Genomic DNA, 25,646 nt, shown 5'->3' with positions numbered 1-25,646 from the left:
AGCTAACTTCCGATTGGCTCCTTGTCATGAAACAGGCATCTGACTTTCTAGTGACTAACTTCTGATGGGTTCCTTGTCACGAGACAGGCATCTGACCTCTACGTGACCAAAGCAGGTTTATGGCAAGCATGTGTTCGGCTGTAATGGCTGCCAAAAGGGAGCTGGTTCCTTCACCCTAACCCTGACCCCATGAAACCCTAACCCTGACCCCCTGAAACCCTAAGGCTGATCCCCTGAAACCTTGACCCTGACCCTCCTGAAACCCTAATGCTGCCAGCCTGAAACCCTAACACTGACCCCCTGAAACCCTAGCCCCCTAAGCCACTGAAACCCTGACCCCTTGACCCATGAAATACTGACACCCTCAAACCCTGGCCCATTGAAACCCTGACCCTGACTCCCTGAAACCCTAAGCATGATCCCCTGAAACCCTGACCCTGACCCCCTGAAAACTTTACTCTGACCCCTGAAACCCTAATCCTGACCCCCTGAAACCCTAACCCTGACCTCCTAAAACACTAACATTGACCCCCTGAAACCCTAAACATGACTGCCTGAAACCCTAACCCTCTGAAAACCTGACCCTGACCCCTGAAGCCCTAACCCTGACACGCTGAATTCCTGAAACCTTGATCCCATAACCCCCTGAAATCCTGACCACCTGACACCCTGAAAACCTGATCCCTTGAAACCCTAGCCTCGTGACACCCTAACTCTGAACCCCTGAACCTGAATTCCTGAAACACTAACCCTGACCCCCTGAAACTGTCTAAAGCACCTGATTGGTCTAATATAGAGCTGAATGGCCAACAGCTGGGCAGAAAAAGTCTAGGTAGGACTGGCAGGCAGACAGAAAAAGGAGAAATTTGGGAAGGAGCAAGAAAAGGAGAATGGACATCAGGGGCCACCCACCCAGCTACATAAGCCTTGGAGTAAGAAGTAAAGAAAGGTATATAGAATAGAGAATGATAAAAACCCAGAGGCAAAAGATGAATGGGATAATTTAAAATCAAGCAAAGGTGGCTAGAAATAAGCCAAGCTCAGGCTGGGTATTCATATTAAAGAATAAGCCTCTGTATGACTTATTTGGGAGCTAGGTGCCCCCACCCCACTCCCCAAAAACAGCTAAGAGTAAAAACCAACCAACAACATGAGGGTAGAGCTTTCAGATGAGCTGTGTGGTTTTTATACCACACTGAAATCTGAAAGCTTTTGTTTTGAACTGGGTGTTAACTGCTTTCTGTCCTAAAAACATCCTTGGATGCAAACAAAAGCAAGCAAACAACAGAACTACAACAAAACAAGCCCTCAAGGTAGATTTCTCCTTAACAGTGTTGTAAAATGCCCTTAAAAGGACCAGTTCTCCATTTGTTGTCAGGATGAAGAATCTAGAATACAGATGTGAGGAAAGGATTTCAGTGAAATTGTTCACTGTGCACACTTCCTTCATCAGATTTTGGCTTTCTGGGCTGTTTAAGTGCAATAGCATCTTGGTATCACAAACTTCTAAGCATTATTCTTCTATGCAAAGAGTAAGTTTAGAATTCCATAAGTTTCTGTCATTGCACTTTTAACCCAGGGGGAAGGCTGCAGCAGGCAAAGCTTCTCTAAAAAGTTAACACAATGTTAAAATGTATGCTATTCCTTTTAGAATCATTATTGTGCAATCTTTTTTGCTTACAATCTTAAGGCTTTCTTGTTCTGTTGCAACTGAAGGCAGAAAGTTTCTCAGCTCAAAGGTACCAACAATACTAAGTGCTGACAATACTCTTCAAAGTAAAGGGTCCCTCCCAAGGATGTTAAGGGGAGCTTAACAATGAGAAAATACTGGGCTTCTCCCATCATTTAGATATCAAAAGTAATTTCATCTAACAAAATGTTTCTTTGAAATTCAATTCATAAATAATACTTATTAGGCCTATCTTATTACAGGGGTGCAAACTTAGTGCCCAGGTATCCTACTTTCAGATAGCCTAGAAAATCCACATTCCTGTACTAAAAATTAATAAATAAAAACTCCAAGGAGAGTCATTCTTTATCATTAAAATGAATTTAATTTAAACACGATACAATCTATTAGGCACGGTGGTGCCCTGGTGGCAGAGGCAAGATGATCACAAGTTTGAGACCAGCATGAGACTTAGAAGCAGCACGGGAACCCTATCACAAAACTCCCAGGGATACAATGTACTTTAATGGTAATCCAACTGCCAAACAAGTACAAGGACCTAGTTCCCAGTAAGCAAGCCCCTGGTGCTGTGGCTGCTTGCTGCACTGAAACACAAGGACCTAATTCCCAGTAAGCAAGCCCCCAGTGCTGTGGCTGCTTGCTGCTTGCTGCACTGAAACGCAAGGACCTAGTTCCCAGTAAGCAAGCCCCCGGTGCTGTGGATGCTTGTTGTGAAGAGTAAAAATTACTAGCTGTCTATAAGAACATGGGCTCGTCACCTTGGGGGCTCCCGTCCCCTGCAGGTGGCCGCTCCCCGAACTCTCATAAAAAAAAAACAAAAAACAAAAAAACAGCTCCTGGAATAGCCACAGGATGTCCCAACGACCTCTGTGAAAAGTTCAAACGCTCCAGGTGTGTCCACATAGTTTAACTGATGAGTAAATGTGTAACTTTGGGCTTCCCCTATTTCCTCCCTAGTCCTCCTCCCTCCTTTGTGTTTTTTGCCTTTATGAGTGAATGTGTAACTTTGGGCTTCCTCTATTTCCTCCCTAGTCCCCCTCCCCTCCTTTATGGTTTTTGCCTTTATAAGCTTGTCACAAGTTTGGGTCGGGGTCGAACTCCTTTGAGCCTCGACCCTAGCATGCTGGCTTGAGATCTCATTCAATTACTTTTTCAATAAACTTCCTCGTGTGATTGCAGCAAGTCCGGGTCTCGGTGACTCACTGGGTGCGCGCTATTCCCGAGATTTGAGTGAGGGTCTCCCTTCGGGGGTCTTACAGTTGCACTGAGCTTGTTGCACTGAAACGTGTTTCCATCACTGAAATGCTTCACCTGTGAGCTCAGGCCTCCTATTTCAAACAGTTTTTATTTCATACAACTTCCATGGAAAGTTTTAAAGTTCTTCAGGATAAGTCATTCTTTGTGGAAAAAAATATATAGCATTTTTTTTTATTACAAAAACAAAAAAGTAATTCAGCAATCCATTGACATCAGCAAATTTAGTTCACTGGTGCTCCCAACACACAAACAGATGCACCAGTCCATAGGCATTTAATGTCTAGTTTAACTGGTTTCTTGTATCTTCTGGAGAAGATACTCCATCTGCAGATTCAGGTTTGGCTGGCCCTTTCTAGTCTTTTTGCTCAGGACTTTGAAAGCTTCCATCTTCTTCTTCTTGTAGAGCCTCTGAGCCTCTTCTCGTTCTCGCTTTCTCATTTCAAATTCCTACAATTATAAACATACACAATGCTCATTCATCACAGACAGAAAACACAGGTCAGAACTGCTCTGAAATTGACATCACAATGCAAACCACTGATATTTGTCTCTTATGTTGTATAACATGTGAATAATTATCAAAATTGAAGAAGTGTGAGCTCTTTGCTTTCATACCATAATGATAAAAAGAAACCAAAGAATAACAGTCATGGCAGCATTTTATGCATATTATGTAAGTAAAAGAAAAGTCAAATACTTATCAATTTCACTGTTTAAATCTACTAAAGAATTAGAGGGACCTTTACAGATGTTAAGTAATCTAATATTCTGTATAACACTAAAAGTTTATTTCCAGAAAACCATATCTTGCATTTTTTTTTGTTCTTTAGCTAGTTTGCAAAACACTCTGTTAGACACCATGAGCTTCACCATTTAAGTCAGTCATGCTCATTTATTGCTATGATAGAAACTCAAGTATAGAAGATTGTAACCCAAAATGATAACTAGTTCTGAAGATCCATTATCGAACAAGCACTATAACATTATCACTAACTTAAAAGAACAGCTGAAAAGAAGCTGTACTGTATAGTAAGTGCGCTCATCTCCAGTCCAGGGAGCCTCAAAATGACATACTAGACATTCATTAGACTTACACTCACTTGTTATTACAAGTAATAATAGTTAGCAAAGAATCTTACATGCAATTTGTGAGACTTCAGTACACTTTGTTCTTCTAAAAACTTTTCCTAGTTTACTTTGTTGGCCTTACATACAAGGACCAAGCTCAGTAATAAAGAAGTGACTTGCTGGGGACTGCTATGTGGTGGAGCTTGGGAGCTTGGTTTTATAAATAGATTCAAGTGCTCATCACGTGACATCACATTACTTAAAATCATATAACTATGTGGCATAGTATTTAATATATACATAGAGATATGAAGCTGGGTGGTGGTGGTGCACGTCTTTAATCCCAGCACCAGGAGGCAGAAGCAGGTAGATCTCTAAGTTCCAGGCCAGCCAGAGGTACATAGTAAGACCTCAAAAAAGATCTGAAACTTATTTAAGAGTTCTGCTGCCTGGTCTGGTTGCCTGATTTATCCCTATGGCATTACTCTTATTTATGGGTCTATTTAACTAATTCTTAACAATCTTGATCTCATGGGTAAAGTGTCACTGGCTTTTGTATTAACATTAGCTAGAGATCATCTCTGTGTATATAAATGAAATTATATCAGTACTGTCTTTGGGGATATTTTGATGAAATACTGGTACATTACTTAAGCTTTAGTACAAAACAAACCAACAAAACCCTAAAAACCAGAACCTTCAGACTAACCACTACTACCTTGCACAGATCAGTTTTTAAGGTCATAGGTCAAGGGTGAAAGCAGACTCGAGAAAATATTTAAGCATGGGAGATGGCTTCACTTCTGGGTATTTTATTCCAGCACTTCCTCTGTGGCTTTTTACTGAAGTGTAAAATTAGGAAAATCATCAATATAGCTCTTAGGTCTCTGTCCTCAAATTTACAGCATGATCAGATTATTTCAAGGAACTTGTTAAAGATCTAAGTTCCCAGGCTGTAGTCTGAGAAATACTATCACAAATGCCAGATGCTCATATTATTAACTGACAAGCAACTGTTTTGAATTTTATCACTAACCTACTGGTATTGTCTGAGCCAATCAAGGACTTAGAATATCGTACAATTCTACAAGTTTGCTGAGCAATACAAAAAGAAGTAAGTATTGAAGCAGACAATAATTACATGCCCAATACTAAGAAACATAGCTTGTACACATGTTAAAGATAAAGAAAAACCTAAATAATAAAAAAGTAGAACTTACAAATTTCTTAGCAGCACGCTTTGCTTGTATCCGTTCATACTCTTCTTGTGCCTTTTGGTTTGAAGTTTTCTTTTTCTTTGGAACAGTGACAGAACTTGCAAGAGAAATTAAGACATGCAAGTTAAACAATTAAGAAATGACAAAATTAGACAAAATTATGCAACTGTGTATTCAAATACAGTATTTATATACAAAACATTACTAATACAAATTGGTCAAATCCACCCACCATTTTTTCTTCTCAAATCCCTTCCCTATCCTCTACACCGAATTTCCTTAAAAACTTCATGGCTTTCTTTTGTATTTTTATTAAACTCACTGAATCCCCTTACTGCTGCCAGTATGTGCACATGCATGGGTGTGGGGCCATCTACTGGAGCACGGTTAGCTCTCAGACCTGCTGACTGACCTCCCTCTTACCCAGCATCAGCTGCCAAAATCTCCTAAACTAAGTATGGAACTTGGTGACCTTCTCCACAGTACATACTGGGTTTTTTTTTTTTTTTTTTTTTTTTTTTGGTTTTTGAGACAGGGTTTTTCTGTGTAGCTTTGGAGCCTATCCTGGCACTCGATCTGGAGACCAAGCTGGTCTCAAACTCACAGAGATCCACCTGCCTCTGCCTCCCGAGTGCTGGGCTTATAGGCGTGTGCTACCAACGCCCGGCGGGATATTTTTTTTTTCTGGCTTAATCTTGCATGTCTTGTACATGCAATCATTGTCCATTGTCCCAGATTTGAAAGACAAAACTTTAGTTTTTTTTTTTTTTAAGTTAAGATCCAAAGTGGATGCCTGGCTTCCCTGCTAGTTTACCTGTTAATGTACGCTTGATTGAATCATGTATAGACAAAATTTCATAAGCTGGCTGTTATAAGATCAAAGTGATAGAGAAGGCTTTGTTCTAAGACAGGATCTTATAAAGTAGTGTAAGCTGGCCTGAAACTCACCAGCTAGTCCAGCTTAGACTCCAACTGTGGCAAACTGTGGTTAGGCCTCCTCAGTACAGGGGTTGACAGGAATCAGACACCATACACCCAGTAAAACATCCATGTGTCAGCATGTTTCAACATTTTTGTTGTTTTATGGGATGGACTCTCCCTATGTAGCCCAAGCTAGCTTGAATTAGCAACAACCTTCCTGCTTTACTCTTCTGAGAGGCTTACAGGCAAAGAGAACCACACCTTGCTTGATTTTTGTTAACTACAACCTATTTCCTGTACCATTTGCAGAAAATGAAATTTAAAATATGACTAATCAAAGTTAGCATTCATAAACACCAAATATCACACATTTTAAAATGCTTGACATAAATTCAGTCATCAAAATGTCATGAAATATAATACTTTAAGAACATTATTCATGTAAGAGCAAAGTAGACTGGAGAGAATGGAGTTAGCTCCATCCTCAGAAAAAGCCACCTTGAGAAATTCCCCGTGTGGCACAAGGCTGATTCAGCTCTAGCCAAGGAACCATAAACAGTTCTAAGGAACACCCAAACTGTGCCCACCCTGGAAAGAGTGACCCTATCGGGGTGGTCAGGCAATGACTAATTTTGATAAATAACATCTACTTGTCACAACTGTCTTTGTGGGAAACTGTTAGTAACAATTTTGAAATTCCCCTAGCCCCCACGTCAATGAATCCAAAGGTCACTTACTCTTACTCAATCCTGAACAGCCAAGGCACCCTGCTTTCCGTCTTTTCCTTTATAAACCCCTTGCAATTGAGGCCAGGTGTCCTTTCCCTGTAGCTGCTGTGCCAGTTTGCTGGACAGGGTCCCTGCATAGGCTTGTAACATTAAACCTTATGTGTTTGCATCAGTAAGTGGGCTCTTGTCTTTTCTGGGGTCTCACGAACTTGGTAAGTAATTAACCCGAGACAACGATCCACTTTGAGGCTGTACAACATGGTGGCTCTCAAGTACTTTTATTCTGTCTTACCCATTATAGAGGGCACTGGCATACCAATATGTAAAATCTGGCTCTATAATCTAAAGTGTCAAAGACTACACACTTCCATTAATTCTCTAGTATCTCACCATGTTGCCCATAATGGCCTGGAACTTGCCAATTGTTCTTTCTGCTTCAGCTTCCCAAATGTTGGCCTTACAAATAATACACTAAGCCTAGTCTAAAAAATGTAAAACACACACCAGGCAAAAATATACATTTCTTATATTTTTAGTTGTGAGCCTAGCCTTTAACGGCTGAGCTATCCCTCCAGCTCCAAATATACATTTCTTAATAGCTGGGCTTCATTATTGTTCAATTAAGTTACTTGTTCTTGAAAGACTAATTCAAAACTCATTTCACGTTCTTTTCACCTACATTCAACTAGCTTATTTCAGTCATTTTACACTTAAAAAACAAACAAACAAACAAACAAACAAAAAAAACGGAGATTGTGAAAATGTTATACCATGACTTCAAAATGTATTAAGAAAACTTCTAATTCTTATCCATGTTTCCCTATATCTTCTATGAAACATTATTTACATTTAAAGTGGAGAGTTTCAAAGGAAGAAAGTACATACTTTGGTGTACACAGCTGCTCTGGCTGAGACTGGTGATCACTAGACTGTTTCTCAGACAAAGTCTGTTCAGTGTTACACTCTTCTTCAGGCACAGGCTGGTCAACTTGTTCTTCTGAGGGAGGCAGACCAACCTTTCTCCGCTGTTTCTTGAGTCTTTCTTCTTCAGCTAAATAGAGGTGTTTCAGATGGTCTGGGTAATGATCAGTGAACTGGGATTCCTGGGACGTTGATGCCTTCTTTACCTTCCATAGCAATTTCTTGTAATTTTGCTGGATCTTCAGTTTCCTCCGAAATGCAAAACCTTGTCCTAACATTTAATGATTTCGGTCACAATTACTTTTGACAGAAAGTGAAAAATAAAGCTACTAGAAATGAAGTTCTTTTTTAAACATAATATTCAAATGATAGAATTACTTGGTTTTGATTTAAACATTAGTCTAGTCAACACATTTAATGATGTACTGAGGAGAATGTGGCCCTTTGCCTGAATATAAGACTAGCAATTGTCAGACACCAAACACACACAACACCTTCAAAGTAAAACTAAAGAGTAAACTAAAGTCTACTACTTAACTTGAATTTATAATCGTATTCACAAATTGAAATTTCTTTAAATCATCTAAAACATCACGGGGGGGGGGGAGGTCCTCAGCAAATACTTAAAAATAGGGTGGGAGAATCTTACTTTTCTTTTGGAGAAACTTACTAATCATCTATTTTCCAAAATAAAACTCAAAACCACAAAAGGGGATGATGTACAACTTTCTGAACATTTGTCAATTATTAGATCGTACAAAATACTTAACCATTTGAAGCGCAATTGAGAGGCTTTACAAAGTCAAAACAGGGAATCTAAGTAAGAGAGGAAGATGAAACTGGAGCCTTTGTAAGTATCAAGGCTTTGGGGCAGTGTACTTTTAACCCCATCTTTCTTTCCTTTGCTGTAGTACAGATACGAATCTGTCTGGATAGCGCAGTCTAGACCCCCTAGACGCTCCGTGCTTCCGGTAAGATTCAGTTGACAGCACCGTCCCGTTCTCCCACGCAAAGGACTGAGAAGCTAATGGACTGAGCGGGCTTAGGAACGGCTTCCCAGGTCTCAACAAAGACCCGGATGATGTCCCAAAGCTCTTTTCCGGGCAGACACGCAGCAAGCACCCTCGGCCTTCTGCACTGCTGTCTTCTGACATACCCTCGCGAACGCTTCCGGGGAAGGCTTGCTGGTGGCTAGGCCGCCAGGTCCTGCGTTTCCCACTATGGTTCTTGGATGCGACCTGAGGCGTCCCTTCCTCGCGCGCCGCAAATCCTCCGGCCCGCCACTTCGAAGACGGCCTCACCGGCGCCATCCTGCCCCACTTGGGTCGGGAGAACTACGGCTGACGCTGGCATAATACGTCACCAGGCCGAAGCAACCAATCACCCCTGTAGCGCACGCTCGGAGCTCGACTGCTTCGGCCTGTGGGGCTTCAAGAAGAGAGGTGCCGCGCGGACCTGTTGGCGCCACCTGCAGGCCTGGAGGGCGAGCGAGCGTCAAGGCGGCGCTTTGCTCTCTGCCCAGGCCCCCGGACCTGCCCACGCTGCACGCCAGCTTGCAGGACTTGCTGGGCTGCCTGAGGGGCGCCCTGCGCATTTCCAGCGCGCACACGGTGGACGTCTACACCCAGTCGGTGTGGCAGGAGTAGCTCGACCTGCCTGCGTCCTGGGAGCGTGCGGGCGGGCGGTGCTGAGGGAGCCGCAGGAGGCGGGGAGGGACCGGGTGACTGGCGGGCGGGCGGGGCGAGACTGGGTGACTGACGGGTGGGCGGGGCGGGACCGGGTGACTGACGGGGTGGGCGGGACCGGGTGACTGTCGGGTGGGCGGGACGGGACCGGGGTGACTGACGGGTGGGCGTGACCGGGTAACTGACGGGTGGGTGGGGCGTGACCGGGTGAGGCGGGTGAGGCGGGCGGGTGACGAGGCGGGGCGGGACCAGGTGGCTGGCAGGTGGGCGGGGCGGGATCAGTTGACTGCGGGGCCGGTGGGCGGGCCGGTTGCGCGGCTGATAGTGTGCCCCCTGGTGGAATTTGGCGGAAGTGACAGGGATTTGCGTAGCGTCCTTGGGAATTGAATGGAGGGATCTGCATAGCGAGGTGGGCAAGGTCCCCTTGTCTCATCTTGGGTGTTGGTATATTGCCCCAATTTAAGAGAATCAAGAAACAAGAAAGAGGTGTTCATTCACTTAGTGATTCAACAGTTTAGGTTTGGAAATACAAAAAGGTTATTTGACGGCAAGTTAAGAGCCTGTTTCTCGTCAGTACAAGGAAGAGTGTATCTTGGATTTGGATTTGGATGGTGGAAGTCTTGAAAGCTTATTAGTTCATTTTGAAACTATGTATTTTCAATTTCAGTTATGTGACGTGAAGTGATGTAGGCTCTGGAGTTTCGTACAAAGAAACTTAGGTTCTAGCCGGGCGTTGGTGGCGCACGCCTTTAATCCCAGCACTCAGGAGGCAGAGGCAGGAGGATATCTGTGAGTTCGAGACCAGCCTGGTCTACAAGAGCTAGTTCCAGGACAGCCTTCAAAAGCCACAGAGAAACCCTGTCTCAAAAAACCAACCCCCTCCCCCCAAAAAAACTTAGGTTCTATCAAGTGTCTGTTTTGAAAAAAAGGAACAATAGCAGCTAAGGGAATGTCTTCTACTTTGCATCCAGGCTTTCCAGGTGTCGTTAGTGAACTTCATCCCTGAAGCATCCTGAAAATGCAGTGTGACACGGGATGGGGGGCGGGGTGGGTATGATAGAACTTAGTAAATATTGGTTCTTTCAGATCTTTCTTGGAAACTTGCAAAGAGCAGGAACCATATTTGTCTTAACAATGCATGGATTCCAATATGTGGAAAAATACTTGGCATGTATTAAGTGTTCCATAAATATTTGTTGAACTAATGACTCATGGTGGCTTTCAAAGAACAAAAAAAATGTAAAGAAAAGTGATGATGAAGTGCAGAGCAAGGCTTTAATATGTGTATAACTGGGTCTCCACCGGATGGAATTATGTTATTTTACATATACTAATAGTTGTATTCACTGTATGTTCTGCAATGTGCTATTGCTAGGTGCACAGGTATTTTTTCACCATATATATTTTATCTTTTGTGTGTGTGTGTGTGTGTGTGTCCCACTGGGTTTAATTAGGGTTGCTTGTGTTAGTGGCTGAAGAGTTATTTATTAGCACATGGATAAATGTGTCCTTCTCTCCTGGCAACCATCATCAGCTGCCAAAAGCTCTTTGGGGGATTTTTTTTGTTGTTGTTATTCAAGTAGTTAGGGAACAAGCTTGTTCACATGTAAGTCCCTTCTCCCTCTCCCTCCCCTCACCCCCATCCCTCCTCCCCACCCCCAGCCTACCCCCACCCCATCCACCCACCACTCCCCAGGCAGGGTAGGGCCCTCAACGGGGGCTCTGCAAAGTCCACCAAATCTTCCTGTGCTGGTCCTGGGCCCTTCCCCATGTGTCCAGGGCCAGAGTGTAACCCTTCACGTGGGATGGGCTCTCAAAGTCCCTTCTTGCACCAGGGAAAAATACTAATCCACCACCAGAGGCTCCCTGGAGTGCAGAGGCCTCCTTATTGACATCCATGTTCAGGGGTCTGGATCAGTCTTGTACTGGCCTCCCCGACAGCATCTGGGGTCGATGTGCTCTCCCTTGTTCAGGTCAACTGTTTCTGTGTGTTTCACCAGCCTGGTACTGACCCCTTCGCTCTTCATTCCTCCCTCTCTTCAACTAAATTCCTGATTTCAGCTCAGTGTATATCTGTGGATGTCTGTCTCTGCTTCCATCAGCCACTGGATGAGGGCTCTAGGATGGCATAAAGAGAAGTCATCAATCTCATTTTAGGGGAAGGGCGATTAGGTTGTCCTATCCAACATTGCCTGGATTGTCAGATCGTGTCCTCCTTGTAGGTCTCTGGAGATCTCCCTAGTTCCAGATCTCTTCTCAGACCTATAGTGGCTCCCTCTGATATGGTATCTCTCATCCTGCTCTCTCTCCTCTATTCTTCCCCCAACTCAATATTTCTGCTTCTCCATTTCCTCTCCTCTCCTCCTCTTCTCTTGCTCTTATTGTAGCAGCTCCCTCCCCCCCTACCCTCATGCTCCCAATTAGTTCAGGAGTTCATGCCACTTCCCATTCCTGGGGACCATTTATCCCTTAGAGTCCTTCATGTTTCCTAGTTTCTTTGGTGAAGAGGATTATAGGCTGGTAATCCTTTGCTCTATGTCTAAAATTCATATATGAGTGAGTACATACCATGTTTGTCTTTTTGTGACTGGGTTACCTCACTCAGGATGGTTTCTTCTAGTTCCATCCATTTGCCTGTGAATTTCAAGATTCCATTGCTTTTTTCTGCTGAGTAGTACTCCATTGTATAAATGTACCACATTTTCTCAGTCCATTCTTCAGTTGAGGGACATCTAGGTTGCTTCCAGGTTCTGGCTATTACAAACAATGCTGCTATGAACATAGTTGAACATATGTCCTTTTTGTATGAACATGACTATTTGGATATATACCCAAGAGAGGAATGGCTGGATCTTGAGGTAGACTGATTCCCATTTTTCTGAGCAACCGCCATACTGATTTCCAGAGTGGTCTTACAAGTTCGCACTCCCACCAGCAATGGAGGAGTGTTCCTTTTTCTCCACATCCTCTCCAGCATAGATTGTCATTGGTATTTTTGATTTTAGCCATTCTGACAGGTGTGAGGTGGTATCTCAGAGTTGTTTTGAGTTGCATTTCTCTGATGGCCAAGGATTTTGAGCACTTTCTTAAGTGTCTTTCAGCCATTTCAGATTCCTCTGTTGAGAATTCCTATTTAGTTCTGCACCCCACTTTTTAATTTCATTGTTTGGTGTTTTGGTGGCTAGCTTCTTGAGCTCCTTATATATTTTGGAAATCAGTCCTCTGTCAGATGTGGGATCAGTGAAGATCTTTTCCCATTCTGTGGGTGGTTGTTTTGTCTTACTGACTGTTTCCTTTGCCTTGCAGAAGCTTCTCAGTTTCAGGAGGTCCCATTTATTAATTGCAGACCTCAATGTCTGTGCTACTGGCGTAATGTTCAGGAAGCAGTCTCCTGTGCCAATTTGTTCAAGGGTAATTCCCACTTTCTCTTCTAGAAGATTCAGTGTGGCTGGATTTATGCTGAGATCTTTGATCCATTTGCACTTAAGTTTTGTGCATGGTGACAGGTATGGATCTATCTGCAATTTTCTGCATGTCCGAATCCAATTATGCCAGCACCATTTGTTGAAGACGCTATCTTTTTTCCATTGTATAGATTTAGCACCTTTGTCAAAAATAAGTTGTTCGTAGGTGCGTGGGTTAATATCAGGGGTTTCAATTCGATTCCATTGGTCTATCTATTTTTATGCCAATACCAAGCTGTTTTCAGGACTATGGCTCTATAGTAGAGCTTGAAGTCGGGATGGTGATGCCTCCAGAAGATCCTCTATTGTAAAAAGCTGTTTTGGTTATCCTGGGTTTTTAATTTTTCCATATAAAGTTGAGTATTGTTCTTTCAATGTCTGTGCAAACCTGTGTTGGGATTTTGATGGGGATTGCATTGAATCTGTAGATTGCTTTCGGCAGGATTGCCATTTTTACTATGTTAATTCTACCTATCCAAGAGCATGGGAGATCTTTCCATTTTCTGGTATCTTCTTTAATTTCTTTCTTTAAAGTCTCAAAGTTCTTATTGTACAGGTCTTTCACTTTTTTGGTTAGTGTTACCCCAAGATATTTTATGTTGCTTGTGGATATTGTGAAAGGTGATGTTTCCCTGATTTCTTTCTCATTGGATTTATCATCTGTATATAGTAGGGCTACTGATTTTTTTGAGTTAATTTTGTATCCTGCTACCTTGCTGAAGGTGTTTATCAGCCATAGGAGTTCCCTGGTAGATTTTTTCGGGTCATTAAGGTAGACTATCATGTCATCTGCAAATAGTGAAAAGTTTGACTTCTTCCTTTCCAATTTGTATCCCTTTGATCTCCTTTTCTTGTCTTATTGCTCTAGCTAGAACTTCAAGTACAATATTGAAGAGATATGGAGAGAGTGGACAGCCTTGTCTTGTTCCTGATTTTAGAGGAAACGCTTTGAGTTTCTCTCCATTTAGTTTGATGTTGGCTATTGGTTTGGTGTATATTGCATTTATCATGTTTAGATATGTTCCTGTTATTCCTGTTCTCTCCAAGATCTTTATCATGAAGGGATGTTGGATTTTGTCAAAGGCTTTTTCAGCATCTAGTGAGATGATCATGTGGTTTTTCTTTTTCAGTTTGTTTATATGGTGGATTACATTGATGGATTTTCGTATGTTGAACCATCCTTGCATCCCTGGGATGAAGCCTACTTGATCATGGTGGATGATTTTTCTGATATGTTCTTGGATTCAGTTCGCCAATATTTTATTGAGTATTTTAGCATCGATGTTCATGAGGGATATCCGTCTGTAGTTCTCTTTCTTAGTCATATCTTTGTGTGGCTTGGGTATCAAAGTGATTGTAGCCTCGTAGAAAGGGTTTGGCAATATCCCATCTGCTTTTATTGTGCGGAACAGTTTGAGGAGTGCTGGAATTAGCTCTTGTTTGAATTTCTGGTAGAATTCTGCAGTGAATCCATCTGGCGTTTGGCTTTTTTTTGGTTGGGAGGCTTTTGATGACTGCTTCTATTTCATTAGGGGTTATGGGTCAATTTAAACTGCTTATCTGATCTTGATTTAATTTTGGTAAGTGATATTTATCCAGAAAGCTGTCCATTTCCTTTAGATTTTCTTATTTTGTGGAATAAGGTTTTCAAAGTATGACCTGAACATTCTCTGGATTTCCTCAGTGTCCATTGTTATATCCCCCTTTCCATTTCTGATTTTGTTAATTAGCATGCTCTCTCTCTGCCTTTTGGTTAGTTTGGATAGAGGTTTGTCTATCTTGTTGATCTTCTCAAAGAACCAACTCTTTGTTTCATTGATTCTTTGTACTATTTTCCTAGTTTCTACTTTGTTGATTTCGGCTCTCAGGTTGATTATTTCCTGGCGTCTACTCCTCCTTGGTAAGTTTGCTTCTTTTTGCTCTAAAGCTTTCAGTTGTTCTGTCAATTCTCTAATGTGATTTTCCTCCAGTTTCTTCATGTGGGTACTTAGTGCTATGAACTTTCCTCTTAGCACTGCTTTCAGAGTGTCCCATAAGTTTGGGTATGTTGTTTCTACATTCTCATTAAATTCTAGGAAGTCTTTAATTTCTTTTTTTATTTCTTCCTCAACCCAGGAATGGTGCAATTGGGTGTTATTCATTTTCCACCAGTATGTAGGTTTTCTGAAATTCGTATTGCTGTTGAATTCTAGCTTTAATGCATGGTGATCTGATAAGATACAGGGGGTTATTTCAATTCTTTTGTAACTGTGGAGGTTTGCTTTGCTGCCAACTATGTGGTCAATTTTTGAGAAGGTTCCATGTGGTGCTGAGAAGAAGATATATTCTTTTGTGTTTGGATGGAATGTTCTATAGATATGTGTTAAACCCAGTTGGGTCATAACTTCTGTCAGATCCTTTGTTTCTTTGTTAAGTTTCTGTCTGGTGGTCCTGTCTATTGGTGTAAGGGGGGTGTTGAAGTCTCCTACTATAAGTGTGTGTGGTCTTATGTGTGGTTTGAGCTTTAGTAATGTTTCTTTTACAAATGTGGGTGCCTTCATATTGGGGGCATAGATGTTCAAGATTGAGACTTCATCTTGATGGACTTTTCCTGTGATGAGTATGAAATGCCCTTCTTTATCTCTTTTGATTGATTTCAGTTTAAAATCTAATTTGTTAGATATTAGGATTGCTACACCAGCTTGTTTCTTGAGCCCATTTGATTGGAAAATCTTTTCCCATCCTTTTACTCGGAGGTATCACCTGTCTTTGATGTTGAGGTGTGTTTCTTGTAAACAGCAGAAGGATGGATTCTGTCTTCATATCCATTCTGTTAGCCTATATCTTTTTATGGGTAAGTTAAGACCATTGATATTTAGGGATATTAATGTCCATTGTTCGTTGGTTCTTGTTTGGTTTGGATTTATTGTTGGTGGTGTCATTGTGTGTGGATTTCACCCTCCTGTTTTTTTGTGTGTTTGGTAAAATTAGATTATCTATTGCCTGTGTTTTTGTGAGTGTAGTTATGTTTGTTGGGTTGGAGTTTTCCTTCCAGAACCTTCTGTAGTGCTGGATTTGTGGATATGTATTGTTTAAATCTGTTTTTGTCATGGAATATCTTGTTTTCTCCATCTATAGTGATTGAAAGTTTTGCTGGGTACAGTAGTCTGGGTTGACATCCATGCTCCCTTAGTGCTTGTAGGGTATCTATCCAAGACCTTCTGGCTTTCAGAGTTTCCATTGAGAAGTCGGGTGTGATTCTGATTGGTTTGCTTTTATATGTTACTTGGCCTTTTTTCTTTGCTATTCTTAATATTTTCTCTTTATTCTGTAGATTTGTTGTTTTGATTATTATGTGTCGGGGGGACTTCTTTTTGTGGTCCAGTCTGTTTGGTGTCCTGTAAGCTTCTTGTACTTTCATAGGCATATCCTTCTGTAGGTTGGGGAAGTTTTCTTCTATGATTTTGTTGAATATGTTTTCTGTACCTTTGAGCAGTGTTTCTTCACCTTCTTCTACACCTATTATTCTTAGGTTTGGCCTTTTTACGGTGTCCCATATTTCCTGGATATTTTGTGTTAGGGATTTGTTGGACTTGAGGTTTTCTTTGGTTGATGAATGTGTATCCTCTAGCGAGTCTTCAATATCTGAGATTCTGTCTTCCATCTCCTGAATTCTATTGGTTATACTCACATCTTTAGTTCCTGATCGTTTATCCAGCCTTTCCATTTCCAGCATCGCCTCATTCTCTGTTTTCTTTATTGTGTCTATTTCAGCTTTCATGCTTTGAACTGTTTCAAGAACTTCCTTCACTTGTTTGGATGTTTTTTCTTGGGTTTCTTTAGATTCTTTAAGAGATTTGTTTATTTCTTGAATTTTTTGGTTTGTCTTTTCCTCCATTTCGTGTAATTTTTTGTTTGCTTTTTCTTCAATTTCTTTAAGGGATTATCTTGTTTCCTCTTTAAAGGTCTCTATCATCTTGCCAAGATAATTTTGAGGTCCATCTCATCTTCATGCCCTGTGTTGGGCTTTTCAGATCTTGCTGGAGTGGAGTCCCTAGATTCTGGTGGTGTCATATTGGTCTTTCTGTTGTTGAGTGAAATCTTATTCTGTCTTCTTCCCATATCTTCTTCTAGTGGGTGCAGGTGGGGTCTCTCTCTCTATCTCCTCTTGTGACCCAGTGGTGTGTGGGGCCAGGAATTCAATGTAATGTCTACAACTCTGGATGGTCTTGTCTCTGCTGGTAGTCTCCTCACTCGTTGTAGATTGGTCGGTGGAAAGGGATGGAAGAGTGGGGTGTTACCAGATTCAGGGAGCTCCTCCCTTCCTGGGTGTGTCTACCCCAAGCAGGGAGGTGCAGTCCCTGGGGGGGGGAGGTCGGGGTAAATGATGGCTTGGGCGGGGGTTGGGTAAGGGTAGAGGCTCACGCACCTCGTTTGTGGGTCGGTTGGCAGAAAACGGATTTTTATTCTTACAACATAAAAACATGCATGTATCTCAGTTGTTATATTGCTCATGAGTTAATCTCTCAACTTCTATAGAATAAAATTCTTATTCATTGCCCTGAGACTCAAGCTGTTCTACACACATACACATGCACACACACACACACACACACACACACACACACACACACACACACACACACACAATTGCATGTGTTTGCATGCTTGTGTGGTATGTGTGTTTTTGTGAGGGATGCATATACATGTGTGTGAACATGTGTTTTAAGATCTTAGATTAAAGTACAGTGTCTTCTCTGATTGCTCTTCACCTTATCCCATGTTGAACCCGGAGCTTACCATTTTGGCTATCCTGCTAGCCAACTTCCCCAAGGAATCCCTGTTTCTCCCTCCCACAAACTGAAATTATAGGGAGGTGCTGGTTAGTTTTGTCAACTTCTTACAAACTAGAATTACTTGGGAAGAGAAAACTTTAATTGAGATTGGCCTGTAGGCAAGTCTGTGGAGTGTTTTATTTCTTAAAAATTGATATGGGAGGGCAGCATACTGTTGGAGTGCTACCCTTGGGCAGGTAGGTGGTCCTGGGTTATATAAAAACCCAAGAGGCTGATCGAAGCCATGGGGAGTAAGCCAGTAAGCTATATTACTTCATGGTCTCGGCTTCAGTTTTTGCCTCCAGGGACCTGCCTGGCTAGAGTTCCTACCTTGGTTTCCCTTAGTAATTGAGACATGTAAGCTAAATAACCCCTTTCTTCCCCAAGTTGCCCTTGCTTGTGGTCTTGACCACAGCAGTAGAAGTAAACTAGGACAGGAGGCTGCTGGACTTTAGCCTCACAATAGTTTTGGGCAGTGGTTCTCAACCTGTGGGTTGCAGCCCTTTGGGAGTCAAATGACCGTTTCAGAGGGTCACCTGAGACCATCAGAAAATACAGATATTTACATTACAATTCACAACAGTAGCATAATTACGGTTATTAAGTAGCAACAAAAATAATTTGATGGTTGTGGGCCACCACAGTGTGAGAAACAGTATTACAGGGTCATAGCATTAGGATGGTTGAGAACGCTGGTTTGGGGGGAATCCTGACTTGGTCTTTATGGTTAATGTGACAAGCATTTTACCCTCTGAACTTTCTCCCCAGACCTGTTCTTTATGCGATGCTGTGTTTCTTGGGGTTTTTTTTATGCCATTTTATCGGGAACTGACCAAGTCTTCCATGACTATTTCACATAACATTAGACACCCTGTGAATTACTTTGCTTTTATCTATTTTTAACAAATGTTTCTAAATATATCTCATTGTGTAATTTTATTTGCCAACAAGTTAAACTATGTAAAGAATCTTAAAATTAAAATATTATGGTTAATTTTTCTAGTTTTACATTTAATTTAATTTTCATAAATAATATAGCGCAATGTGAAAATGCTTTTGAGTGATTGACTATATTTATGCATTCATTCTGGTGTTAATATTGGGATGGCCTTTAATCCCAGCACTCGGGAGGCAGAGGCAGGCGGATCTCTGTGAGTTTGAGACCAGCCTAGTCTCCAGAGCCAGTGCCAGGATAGGCCCCAAAGCTACACAGAGAAACCCTGTCTTGAAAAAACCAATATAATATATTATATTATATATATATATATATATATATATATATATTGGTATGGTAAGGACCTGCATGTCAGTCCTTATTAATATGTGTTATTTCATCCAAAAACATGGTTTGCCTGTTTAAGTAACATATTTTTTTCATTTTATATGCAATTATAAATTAAGCTAGAGTTGCTTAGGCAAAAAAAAAATCCTACCACATAATTGGATGATATAATTGATTCATATTAAAAGCAACAATATGTATTGTTTTTGTTCTCTTGGTACAAAAGTTTGCAGAATTTAGCACAATCCATTTTTAGTTTCCAAAGAATAGCAAGACAGACTTAACTTTCAGCTGTCAATTAACAAAGATATAACCCAACAGTCAACTATTACAAATCAAAGCCTTGAAAACTTCTATCAGCCAGGCAGTGATGGCACACTCCTTTAGTCCCAGCACTCAGGAGGCAGAGGCAGGCAGATCTCTGTGAGTTTGAGACCAGCCTGGTCTACAAGAGCTAGTTCCAGAACAGCCTCCAAAGCCACAGAGAAACCCTGTCTCGAAAAAACAAAACACAAACACACACACACACACACACACACACACAAATCAAAACAAAAACTTCTATTAAATTTGCATTAAACAAAAAATAATTTCCTTTTTAGAGACACATGCTCAACTCATCCAATACTTGGGGCAAATTGTACTTTTTATCCAAAAGGAACATGCCATGAGGCTTTTGTGGTAGTGCTGGAATTAATGGGATTTGATCCATAGCTGTGATGGGGAGGGTTTCCAAATGAAAGACAAATTTTACGTCAGGATGGATGACTGGTTGGACACATGAACTAAAGGCACACAGTGTGAATGAAAATGCTACTAACCAACAAAGGAAACAGGAAAAGAGTAAGATGGGTCAGGAATAAGAATGTTTGTAGACACAAACACAAAATAGTTTTATATCCTCGTGAAGATAATCATCAGGAAGGAGCTGCTGCCAATATTGAACCCTATAACAAAGTTATGTCTGCAACTTAGTACATACTTGTATCTTATATTGTATTCTGTATGATCTAAGTCACTCTCGTCTCACCCTAAGATTGTAAGTATTCAGGCTGAAATGAGGTTTTATGCTTCCCTAACAGGCTCAGTGGTGCTATTGAAGTCCTCATAGTGACCTCAGTGATTACAGCCACAACGGAGTCTTAGAATTCCGTAGTTGATGATGCTACAGTAGTAAGTGCATTGAAATATGCTGTCGTTCATGCATGCATGCACTCATCCATCATCCATCATTCATGTTGTGTGCAAAGTACTTTTGCTTTACAACTGAACATACAACAGTGTTATTTGTTTCTAGGAGTAGATACCACCACAGGAAATCTTACCCAATTATTTTGCTTTCTTTACAGAGACATTTATTATTTCAGATACCCAAACTGTGTTTCAATTTCTGGAAGCAAGATCGCTTCTAGCGGAGAGGGAGATGCTAAGAGGAGTAATGAAAGTAGTTACAAAGAAGAGGAAAGTGTGTGATAACTTATGGCTATAGATGGATCTCTGCCAGAGAAGTCACCTGATTTTGATAGTCAGGTCCATCAAGGCCCACTGTTATTTTGCTTGCTGCGGCATGCCAGTGGAACGTGAGGGTTAAGAGCAGGGTGGAAAGTCAGACCACCACGGCTTATTTGTCCTGACACTTAGTGTGTGTACACTTGAAACAGTTACAGTCTTGTCAAGCCTTAGGAGTTTCCTCTGCAAATGAGATAAGAGCAACAATTAACTTGCTCGTATAACAGGTAAAATGCCTGGCATGTGGTATTAAACGTGCAGTACCTGTTAGCAGTGGGGCAGTGGGTTAGTGAAACTGATGGAGCTCATCTTCCTTAAATTTTTATAGGACACTCAGGTACAATAACAGGTAAGTAGCTTGGAGATTTTACTCATTAATTATGAATATACATTCATTCGTTTTATTTCTGGTTTTAAAACTTTATGCATTTTTTTTGCTCGAAGATTCTTACAGTCTGTATTTGAATCTTTTGTTTTCCTGTGCACACTGATATCTGGTAGCAAAATTGAAAGTGGGGTTAGAGGTATCTTGTATCGTGTTCATTGAAAATAACCTCTCCAGCTTCCTTCCCATCTTGTTTCCTAGTTTGTTATTTTTAAATTCTATGTTTAGTTATTGCTGTGTTATGATGTATGATTTGTTAGTATAGATGCATGTGTAGTGTACTTCTGTGGTCTGTGGAGGTCAGAGAACATCTGGCAGGAGTTGGTTCTAGCCTTCCACAGTGTGGATAGACTCCGTGGGGAGAATGGGCGCCTTTACCCATTGAGCCAGCCCACCAGCTCTCCAGCTAATCTGTTTCCCATACTGTCTCCTAGCCTCTCTCAAAAGAAACTGCCTTGGGATAGTGATGTAGGTCATACAAAAAAGACAAAGGCATTGGTGTTTTTGATTTTGACCCTTCTGTCAGGAGTAAGATAGTATCTCAGAGTTGTTTTGATTTATATTTCCCTGATGGCTAAGGATGCTGAGCACTTTCTTATGTGTCTTTCAGCCATTTTAGATTCCTCTATTGAGAATTGTCTATTTAGTTGTGTACCCCAGTTTTTAATTGGGTTGTTTGGTGTTTGGGGGACTAGCTTCTTGAGTTTTTTGTAAATTTTGGAGATCAGCCCTCTGTCAGATGTGGGGTTGGTGAATATCTTTTCCCAGTCTGTCGGCTGCCATTTTGTCTTGCTGACTGTGGCCTTTGCCTTACAGAAGCTTCTCAGTTTCAGGAGGTCCCATTTATCAATTGTTGACCTCAGTGTCTGTGCTGCTGGTGTAATGTTCAGGAAGCTGTCTCCTGTACCAATTAATTCAAGGGTATTTCCCACTTTGTCTTCTAACAGGTTCAGTGTAGCTGGATTTATGTTGAGATCTTTGATCCATTTTGACTTAAGTTTTGTGCAAGGCTTGGGTCTAACTGCAGTCTTCTACATGTTTGCATCCAGTTATGCCAGCACCATTTGTTGAAGATATTCTCTTTGTTCCATCGTATAAATTTGGATTGTTTGTCAAAAATCAGATGTTCATAGGTGTGTGGGTTAATATCAGGGTTTTCAACTCTGAGATACCATCTTACTCCTGTCAGAATGGCCAAAATCAAAACACCAATGACAGTTCATGCTGGAGAAGATGTGGAGAAAGGGGAACACTTCTCCACTGCTGGTGGGAGTGCCAACTTGTACAGCCACTTTGGAAATCAGTATGGTGACTCCTCAAAAAAATGGGAATCAGTCTACCACAAGATCCAGCAATTCCACTCTTAGGCATATACCCAAAAGAAGCACATTCATACAACAAGGATATCTGTTCAACAATTTTCATAGCAGCACTATTTGTAGTAGCCAGAAACTGGAAGCAGCCTAGATGCCCCTCAACCAAAGAATGGATAGAGAAAATGTGGTACATTTACACAATGGAGTACTACTCAGTGGAAAAAAAAATGGAATCTTGAAATTTGCAGGAAAATGGATGGATCTAGAAGAAACCATTCTGAGCGAGGTAACCCAATCGCAAAAAGACAAACATGGTATGTACTCACTCATATGCAGATTTTAGACATAGAGTAAGGATTACCAGCCTACAATCCACACTGCCATAGAAGCTAATAAACAAGGGGATCCCTAAGAGAGACATACATGGTCCCCTGGAGAAGGGGAGAGGTTCAAGATCTTCTGAGCAAATTGGGAGCACAGGAAGAGGGGGGAGGGAGCTAGGAGAATGAGAATGGGAAAAGAGGAGTGCCAAGGACATGAGGGAGCAGAAAGTATGAGTCAGGGGAAGAATACACAATAACAAGAATGGAGATATCATAATAGAGGGAGACATTTGTGGTTAACAGAGAAATCAGGCACTAGGGAAATGCCTGGAGATCTACAAAGATGACACCAGCTAACTATCTTAGCAACGGAGGAGAGGCTACCTTAAATGCCCTCCCCTGATAATGAGATTAATGACTGACTTATATGCCATCCTATAGCCTTCATCCAGCAGCTGGTGGAAGTAGAAGCAGACACCCATAACTAATCACCGAACTGAACTGGAACCCAGATGCAGAGAAGGACCAGTGAAGAGCACAGAGGTCCAGACCAGGCTGGTGAAACCCACAGAAACAGCTGACCTGAACATCCGGGAACTCTTGCTCCCCAGTCTGATAGCTGGAATACCAGCATGGGACTGATCCAGACCCCAGGAACATGGGTTTCTTTGAGGAAACCTCAGAAATCTATGGGACCTCCTGTAGAAGCCCAGTATTTATCCCTAGCATAGGTGTAGACTTTGGGAGCCCATTCCATATAGAGAAATACCCCTGAACCAAGACACACGGGGGGTGGGGTGGGGGTGGGCCTAGGCCCTATCCCAAAGGATAGGAAAGACTCTGATGACACCCTATGGAAGGCCTCACCATCCAGGGGGAACAGAAAAGATATGTGACAGATAAGGTTTTAGTTGGGGGGGTAGGGGAGGGTGGGAGAAGGAACTGGGATTGTCATGTAAAACAATCCTGTTTCTAATTCAAATAAAAAAGTTGGAAAAAAAAAAAAAAAAAAAAAAAAAAAAAAAAAAAAAAAAAAGAAAAAGGCAGCAGACACTGAAGGAAGATCCGGAAGGAACTTCCACTAGAGGGAGGTGTAGGCAAAGCAATAAAGCTGCAGAATAAGCAGGTGGAGCAGGCAGCAGATTTAAAAACTGCAGCAACTTTCTCTGTGGGGAAGAATATTTGCACCCAACTAAGAAGTAACTAAAACTCAATGGCACTGTGGCTTCTGTGCTACTGGCTGCCAATCACAAACTTCTTATGCAGACACAGGGCACTCGGAGGATCTGAACCTGGCCATTGTCCCATGGCCTCCTCACATGCCGGATCACAGAAGAAAGGGAAGACAAGATCACTGGCCCTTCTCGTTCTCTATGAGTCTCTAAAAGCAGCAAATTGTGGCTGTTATAGACTGAATCAGAAAAAAATAACCTCAGCTGTATTTCTGTGATCAAAGAAACAATTAATTGTGGAACTCTAGACTGAATAAACTGGTTTTAACTCTAAAGAAATAAATTATGAGATCGAATCACAATATGTAGTCCTTTAGAAAATTGACTATTGCTGAAAATGTGTTACCATTTTAACTTAGGCCTCCAGTACCCAAAATTTCTGGAGTGCTTGTAATTAAAAGCAAATTAATAGTGTTTAGTTCAGGTCAAATTGAAATATATTCAAGAATTTTCAATAGGATAGCTAAGTTGATTCAGACACTTTTCCAACAGAAACATCACATTTCTTTCTGTTGGCAACATTGCCCAATAACAGGCAGATATAATGGTCCCTCTGCTCACTGCGATTTCATACTTTTATTCTATCACACTCTAAGAAACTGCTCCCCTGGAACTTTCGGATGTTGAGACTGCTCTTAAACCTGAAAGTCTCACTTAATAGTTGACTGAGTTTTCCCTCCTGCATCATGTCTAAATATTTTGATGTAGATTTTTTTTATTACTTTTGGCTGCATCAGTAAATTCAGCTTGTAAAATTTCCTAAAATCTATATTAAATAGATTCACTATGGTAACCTTGTGGTTTTATTTTCTATTTCATTGATTCAAAATTTGAAGTCACACATCTTGCTATTTTCTGTTTAATAAATTTAGCACACAGTATATCTCCAACTTAAGAGATGCTATTTTAAAAAAAACTATGAGTGGAAGTGTATAATTTTAGTTGGGATTTGAAGATATTCATCAGTTACACTGTTTTCAAGTTTTTTTTTTCAGAGAGCAACAGTTTTCTTTGTGTTTAGATAGATATTTTAAAAAGTAGTTATGAGTGTCATCTATGCTAGACAAGATGTCATGGCATGTATGTTATGATGTTTGTCAGGTTTTGGTAGAGTCCCAAGTTGTTCCCTAGATTGTGTGCATCCCCTAAGTGACTGCTCCATAGACTTCATTTAACAACCAGATTTGTTGGTTTTGTGAGCTTGCTTTTATTTTGTTATGTGTTGATTTAGCTTTTAAAAACACCCTTAAGTGAATGGGCTCACTTGGACTGCCTTATCCATTGAGGTTCATGAACTGCTATGGACAAATTGGAATGAAAACCTTAGAAATAAATTGTTGTCACTTAACAGTGGCACAGAAGAGTAAGACTGCAATACAGGAATAACAGTGCTGCAGAGACTAGCACCTTGAAATGCACAATTGTAGGTCAGAAAAGACAGCTCATGGTTAACAACTACATTACTCTGCAGACTGAAAACTCCTGCTGCTGTTGCTCCTGGTAAACATAAAGACCAAACATAATTTGCTCTTTCAAGACATGATTGGAGAAAATGCTAAAACCAGGTTTTACAGAGGCTAATAGTTTAAATAACAAGGAGCTATTAGAGATATTGCCAAAATCTAAAGTTAAAATCTTGTAAGTTGCTGTAAAATTCCCATGGTGCCAATGCTGTTTTAAAATTGCAAACTGTTTAGATATTAACTACTGCTCATCTTCTTATTCTGTCCGATTTTCAGGTTTTATTGATCTCCCCAGAGTATTTTGTGAAAGGTCTCAGAAGCTGTTGAGCACGGAAGCCTTTGTTGTGGCCGCCAGACACTACTATGTGCAA

The 25,646-nt window shown here is 41.2% G+C and overlaps 2 protein-coding genes across 2 annotated transcripts in view; one reads left to right on the top strand and one right to left on the bottom strand.

Moving 5' to 3' along the window:
• Positions 1–2,031: 2,031 nt before the first annotated feature.
• Positions 2,032–9,269, bottom strand: LOC100765463 (thyroid transcription factor 1-associated protein 26). The gene is made up of 4 exons (XM_027394162.2): positions 8,959–9,269; positions 7,767–8,073; positions 5,236–5,329; positions 2,032–3,394 (listed from the first exon to the last, which is right to left on the bottom strand). The coding sequence occupies exons 1-4, from the start codon at positions 9,110–9,112 to the stop codon at positions 3,233–3,235; spliced, it is 717 nt and encodes a 238-aa protein (XP_027249963.1). The 5' UTR covers positions 9,113–9,269; the 3' UTR covers positions 2,032–3,232.
• Positions 9,200–25,646, top strand: part of LOC113833329 (methyltransferase-like protein 25) — a gene marked incomplete at its 5' end in the record, with an annotated part of 73,319 nt that continues 56,872 nt past the window's right edge. The window contains 4 exon segments of the mRNA XM_035451377.1: positions 9,200–9,462; positions 19,408–19,470; positions 23,853–23,881; positions 25,552–25,644. Of these exon segments, the coding sequence (XP_035307268.1) occupies positions 9,200–9,462; positions 19,408–19,470; positions 23,853–23,881; positions 25,552–25,644 (448 nt within the window).

This window comes from Cricetulus griseus, assembly GCF_003668045.3.
Source record: "Cricetulus griseus strain 17A/GY chromosome 1 unlocalized genomic scaffold, alternate assembly CriGri-PICRH-1.0 chr1_0, whole genome shotgun sequence".
NCBI classification, from domain to species: Eukaryota; Metazoa; Chordata; class Mammalia; order Rodentia; family Cricetidae; genus Cricetulus; species Cricetulus griseus.
Note: the sequence above shows the minus strand (reverse complement) of the source record. Positions and strands in the feature narration are given on the sequence as shown.

Bases quoted from the DNA above. Each gene is read 5' to 3' on its own strand.
- LOC100765463 (XM_027394162.2), bottom strand. From the start codon at position 9,112: ATGGCGCCGGTGAGGCCGTCTTCGAAGTGGCGGGCCGGAGGATTTGCG. The intron at 8,074-8,958 runs GTATGTCAGAAG...ATTAAATGTTAG, and splicing joins CCCCGGAAGCGTTCGCGAGG to GACAAGGTTTTGCATTTCGG. The intron at 5,330-7,766 runs GTATGTACTTTC...TTCTCTTGCAAG, and splicing joins GAGCAGCTGTGTACACCAAA to TTCTGTCACTGTTCCAAAGA.